The 6526-nt window shown below is 34.8% G+C and overlaps 2 protein-coding genes across 3 annotated transcripts; both read right to left on the bottom strand.

The window, feature by feature from the left end:
• Window positions 1–453: 453 nt before the first annotated feature.
• LOC111397309 (CST complex subunit CTC1-like) lies at window positions 454–3896 on the bottom strand. The gene is made up of 7 exons (XM_023024158.1): window positions 3782–3896; window positions 3389–3667; window positions 2820–3302; window positions 2076–2720; window positions 1908–1999; window positions 924–1134; window positions 454–769 (listed from the first exon to the last, which is right to left on the bottom strand). The coding sequence occupies exons 1-7, from the start codon at window positions 3893–3895 to the stop codon at window positions 629–631; spliced, it is 1965 nt and encodes a 654-aa protein (XP_022879926.1). The 5' UTR covers window position 3896; the 3' UTR covers window positions 454–628.
• Window positions 3897–4240: 344 nt separating this feature from the next.
• LOC111397310 (mitogen-activated protein kinase kinase kinase 5-like) lies at window positions 4241–6364 on the bottom strand. Of its 2 annotated transcripts, none has more exons than XM_023024160.1 (3): window positions 5645–6364; window positions 4722–5285; window positions 4241–4648 (listed from the first exon to the last, which is right to left on the bottom strand). In XM_023024160.1, the coding sequence occupies exons 1-3, from the start codon at window positions 6073–6075 to the stop codon at window positions 4549–4551; spliced, it is 1095 nt and encodes a 364-aa protein (XP_022879928.1). In that variant the 5' UTR covers window positions 6076–6364; the 3' UTR covers window positions 4241–4548. The 2 variants fall into 2 exon arrangements, with proteins under 2 accessions (XP_022879928.1, XP_022879927.1); XM_023024159.1 differs by having other exon boundaries at window positions 4722–5288; window positions 5645–6361.
• Window positions 6365–6526: the final 162 nt, after the last annotated feature.

Here is a 6526-nt window from a genome sequence, read left to right on the forward strand (position 1 = left end):
TCAAAATATATATTATCTGGTAATATATTAACATAAAATTATTATGTTTTACTAAATAATTAAATTAAATGAATAAATGTCATAAAACAATTTCTAAACATTTATTATTTTATTTTTGTAACAAGAAAAAAAGTAAATTCACCAAGTTTAAAATATATATTATCTAGTAATATATGAACATAAAATTATTATGTTTTACTAAATAATCATTTTAATTGAATAAATGTCATAAAACCACCAAGTTTAAAATATATATTATCTAGTAATATATGAACATAAAATTATTATGTTTTACTAAATAATCATTTTAATTGAATAAATGTCATAAAACAATTTTTAAAAATTTTAAACCAAACGCATTTTCTAGTTTTCTGTTTTGAAAAACCGTTTTTCAAAATGACAAACCAAACACATTTTCTTTAATTCGAAAATAGTCCATCAAAACAGAAAACGCAAACCAGATGCACCCTAAGTTTTTTGGGAATAAGATTTGGTCATTTGTTCGGTATTTTCAATTAACAAGATCTTATTAAAAAAATACAGTATGATTTTTTTACACTTAAAACCTAAATGATGCAAAGCTCTCGAGCAATTTACTCGCACTTTTTGCAATAAGTACCTTTTCATATCACCACATCAGAGGAAATGAATACGTACCCAACACAAAACCAGCAAGTGGGATGTCAACTATAGATGATCTGGACTGAAGACTAGGTTGCAAAAATAGAGTTTTTCTTCTCTCTAATATAAGGATATAAACTGCCACAACCTGTCAAAGCAACTAAAGGTTAAACCAACGAAGTAGACTATAATAGCTTTAATAGTGATTGTGTAAGTGGAATATAATAATACACAAAAAATCAGAGAGAACAGGACTTCAATCAGCATGCAAGGAACAAATTTCTCCATTTAGCGTAACTTACCCTGGAATGAATTTGTACCGGTTTAAGATCTGGAAATTGCACAAGTTCAGATATCAAAGCTGTAGGTACAACATCATTTGGAGAGGCAACGATGTGTAAACGTACGGTGCCAGATGCGTAATCACATTCATCACTGAAATGGCGATGTATCAAACTAGTGTGGTGGATTGAGATAAAAGATACAGGTGTTACCATAAATTCATTCCGCCCACTGGGAAAAAAAACGCATTTGTTAAATTAGCCAGTCTGAAAGCAATGGCTTGATAAAAAGACAAAGAGAAAACATCTTGTTTCCAAGCAGGCCTGCAACTAGGAGCCTGACTAACAAAACAAAAACTGCACCATTAAAACGGATCATTAACTATATATAAAGCTATAAACAATATTTTAAACAGAGATTAAAGCAAATTTACAAGCACTGTTTAACATATTCCATAATCCCTCTGACAGAAACTAAGGACTTAATTTGACTTTCATGGTCAAATGGGCCATATTATAAGGCTTAATTTTTCATACATTGTTTAGTTTTGAGGGGAAGAAACATGCATGGTAAGTAAGTTTATCATTTGGAAACTACTCCGAACCTAAAAGGTAATTAGAAATGACGCAAAATATGGCCTCATACAATCTCTGTTTTAACTGAAAAGTGAAACCAAAGCCGTTTACGTTTCACTCAAGGAGTACAAAATTTTCTATAGTGAATAAAGAAAATTCCCATTTTGCTTTGGATGTTCTGTTTTCTCATTATAAGGAGATCTAATTACAAAAATTCTTTGGAGAAGAAATATAGCATTATATATGAAGTAGATCTGCAGAAATTAAAAAGCATAAGCTTGCACCCGAGAATTTTCAGAATTCAGCATATAAACTTAAAACACTGATACATCAGTGCCAAAAATAGTTATCATACTTAAAACAATGAGATAAAGATCAGAAGTTATGCATTCGGCCCAAAGCATTTGAGCAAAATTTAGACAATAATACCTAAGCACAAGAATTCGGTGAAAGGTTGCATACACGTCACTTCCTAATCCAATAGGGTAAGCACGTTTAGATAGATTGCCAAAAATTTTGACCTGGCCATTAGGGTAGTTTCAATTAGTAATAAAATTTGTATCAAATTGAAGACAGTAAGGGTAAGCAAGAAAATACTATGCGCTGGTCCACCAGAACATGCATACAAGTCCTTTCTCTTCCTTGGAGAAACATTGGAAGGCAACCAGTACTGTTTCCGTCAACTCTTATTTGTGCGGCAAAAGAATGATGATCACACTCATGAACAGCCACTACAAGTCCATGTAAAGATATTAAGTTCCCCTCAGGCAGAAGGTGACCAGAATGTGAAGTTCCTGATGATTGCATTGATGCAGTAATCATGGCCCCAGAACAAACATGAATATCTGATTCTTGTTCAAAAGGAAATGACGGCCCAATAATACAGCCTTCCAATAGTTTGATATCATTCTCCAATAAACTTAGAGCATCAGCAGGCACAAATATATTCATATCTGAATATATTTCATAATTCACACCATTAGATGTCAGACTTGGAATTTGAAAATGCTGGTAACCTTTAGAAATAACCTCATCACATCTGGCAGGTGAATTATGAGATGAAAACAGATAAGAGAAATCTGAACTTTGGAGACTCTTCAAATTTGAGAACCTAAGACTCCAAAGATGTGTCCCAGAATTGATGATAACTTTAGCACCAGTGACTACATTGTCTTCAATTACATTGCAAAACACATCTTCATCCTGATGTTTTACAATGTAAAGACCACCAATTTTCAGAAACTGCAATTTCAATAAATTCTTCAGCTTGAGTTAAATAGTGAACAAAAATAAAATACAGAAGATTACACCATCGCTAGTTATTAAAGGAACATAACGTACCTGATACGTGCAAAAGCTATCAGAATTGAACTCCATTATTACCTTCCTCGTATGAGGTTCAAAACCAGAAACAATCTCAGCATCTGACTTGCTGCAACGCAAGACTCCCCAGCAATGATATTTAGCATCTTTTTGACTAGTAATTAAACATGTATATTCTAGCGGGTTCTTAAAACAGCATTTGTCCTCTGTAGAATTGTTGTGAGAACTATAGGAACCATCCAGATGACTACAGACTCTATTCCCAGCATTATCCAAGCCAGCATCCGAAGACTGGCTCGAAGACAGATCAATTTTACACCTCTTACTAATAAAACGTTTCTCGCATCTAGTAAAATTTCTGAGAGAATCTCTTGGATGGTCCATGGAAATATCGGTCACGAGCGTACCTCTGTCCTTTTCTGCAAGAAGTAAATCCCAGGGAAGGATTATGGCCTCAGAAAAAATGTTTGACCACTTTGAAATAACTTGATCTCCTTGAAACTGAAAAAAATGGAAAAAAATGTGTATAAAGAAGAAAAAAGGAGACAAATCATAATATATTACATGCATTATTAACAAAAGCATACCTTGCATTGAATGGGAAATTTGTGTGTTAACATTAGCAAGTGAAATCTTCCACCTTCAAGTTCATCAAAGTTTTCTTTCCAATCAAAGAAAAGAGAACATGGATGATTTCTAGAATCTTCACCTGTTCTATGGCAGTAAATATAAAGTGATGTCTCCATCTTTCTCACCAATGGAGCATCATTAAAGATACTTTGGCAAGATAAAGAGTTATCCGAAAGAACATCCAAGTTAAGTGTCCTTTCAGGTATTCCTTCCATAACTACAATGAAGTCCTTCACCTGAAATGAGTGAAGATATAAGCCAGTCAGGAGGTAAACACATAACACCATCTGCACTTCAATTGATAACAGAAAGTTGTCTGACTGTACTGTTTAGATGCAAATCATCATCACCTCAAAAATCCTGTTAGACTTCCAAGTTGATGGAAGGTCACATACAACATCAATACTCCCAGTTGCATCAACAAGCTGAAATCTGCCAGAAGATGAAATCTGGATAAACAACATAATCCAAGTCAAACTAACAAATTTCAAGTTTCCAATGTTGGAGATTTGTAAATAATTATGTCCAAGCTTATGCTGATTACAATTTTTACAGGAACCTTGAATTGACTTCTCAAAATAATCAAAAGCTGAATAAGGAAGTGCTTCTACTCGAAATATGTATAAGTTCCTAAGAAAGCATCCATACATTTCTGCAAAAATATATTATTTCTATGTATGTGCAAGATTCAGGAAATACACATGAGCATGCGGCACCACATTGTAAGTCAACTTTCCACGCATCAAAGGTCATATGCCATGTAAAGAAAGAGCACAAAGCAATTTCAGACGAACAAAATTGCNGAATTTATTTATTTTTAAGGAAAAAACCAAGTACATAGAAATAGAGACATAAAACTAATTCATGCCTGATACTTCAAGAAAAATACATCACCATCTATATCTAAAATGAATATTAAGTCTTTTTGATAACTAAAATGACAAATAAGTTAACAACGAAAGTGGCATGTGCTTAACATGATTTCCGTTAAATGGAAACAATGTGATGCAATTTCTGAGATCTTCCACTACAGTATACATTTTCACTTGCCAACGTAATGGAACAGCACAAAATGGAGCATACAAAGTATCAAACATATAATATCATAAGAAGGCTATCAGAGTAAAACCTGCTCCAACTGTTTCATACATTCTGCACATTTAGGGTCATCAGGAACCATTTCAACTTCTTTCATAGCACACGTTGCACCAGTTTCACTATGAGGAGAAGAAAATATGTAAGCTTCTACAGCAGCACAAAATTAAAAGAATCATTGGTTAATTTACATACCGATGAGTTGCAACGTAAACACTTCCATATGTACCACGTCCTATGAGTCTTCCCTTTCTCCACTGGCCTTTCACTGATGAAATATCTGATTTATCTGAATTTTGAGAAGCAGTAGGTGACGGCCTAGAAACTCCAGGGGGAAGCGGTAATGGGTGTACGTGTGCATTACTACCTTCAGGCCAACTTTCTGGGAAAGATTTATTGCGTAAATGCATCAAATTTCCATTATGATTTACTGTATTTCTACATGGACTTTGAAGTGGTGAATGATCCGGGGTATGTCTTGGTGAATTTTGGCAAGATTTTGCTATTCTATCTGAAGGGGAAGACTCGAAAGCCAATGCTGAGACGTGGAAAAAATCTACAGTACTAAATCTTTTCGGGCTACGGATGGGACTTGAGTAACCACTGTTCGGAGCACTACACGTAGGAAATTGCAGTCGGAAGTTGTTCTGGGTAGTGTCCACGTTTAGCTCTTCAGGGAATTTTCTGAAACGATAAGTTGGAGATACAGATGATCTTCTGGCCAAATCTGTTGTCTTCCCCAAATTTTGATGAGAAGAACTGCTGCAAATAGAACATGATACACAAAATTTATCTTTAAACAGTCAACTATAAATAAGCCTACACAATCTTAGCCACAACTTTTGGAAACACGGAAAGAAATAATCACATAAGATAAAAACAATAATTTATAGCAATTTCATACCCTTTTTCTATCCTATTACTAGCAATTACATTCGTGTAGATAGATCAATTCAGTATACACAAAAGTATGGAAATATTCCTGATTTTCCACAAAAATCAAGTGTTTTACCTACTACTTAATAATCCAAGATTTCATGTATCTGATCAATAAACTATGTAAAAATTTGTACGCGCCAAAAACATCAATTAATATCAAGAAGAGGAATTGGTCAAACCTTTCAACTGCAGAGTTTGAATGACCCAAATCCCCTCTTCTTGGACCGTGCAAACTATCATTCAGCTTAGGCTGAGAATTCGATTCCGGAAGAGGCAGCGGTTGCGGCACCGCCGACTTTGACCAATGGCCGATATCGGCACGGCTGGGAGTATGAGACTCCGACTCTGGGCCCCAAGCAGAACACGAGTCCGGCGACACGGGACACGACTGTGACCTCTCATTAAAAACAGCAGACCGCAACCCTAATTCATCATCAGTTGCGTGCCTTAACTTCCTCTGCCTAGTCAGCTTCTTCCCCTGTCCATTATTTTTATTACTCGAATTCTTGAAAATATCGTTAGAGCTTTTGCTTTTACCCTTTAGTGGAGGATTTGAACGGGACGATGATGAAGAAGATGATGATAAAAATGCACTCCAAAGAGATGGCATAATTATTTTATAAAAATAAGTGTAAAAGCTTCAGAATTTTTTCATTTTGAAGAGGAGACATAAAAACCCAACTGCCTGCAAGTGCCTGATGGTGGTATTGATCGGGCATTGAAGAATAAAGGACGAGAAATTCATATGTATATATAATATATTTGTTTGTTTCCGCACATAGACCATTGGAGTCTTCACACATGTACAATTTCCATTGCAAAGCTTTTCTGCAAAGTCAATGTTGAAGAAAGTAGAGAACGCATTTTCGTGGAGGCCAGGGTTGAGTTTGACAAAATTGATAATTGAAAACTTGGTAAATAGAAACCTATTTATTAATATTAAAATTGTCAATTTTGAATATACGGTTATCTGCGCAAGTTTTGACTTGGTAAATGCCAGTTTATCTAATATCAAAATTTTCTATATTGGGCGCTTGCTCGGGATTGGGATGAGTATGTTC

This window comes from Olea europaea, chromosome 7 (assembly GCF_002742605.1).
Source record: "Olea europaea var. sylvestris chromosome 7, O_europaea_v1, whole genome shotgun sequence".
Taxonomy (NCBI): domain Eukaryota; kingdom Viridiplantae; phylum Streptophyta; class Magnoliopsida; order Lamiales; family Oleaceae; genus Olea; species Olea europaea.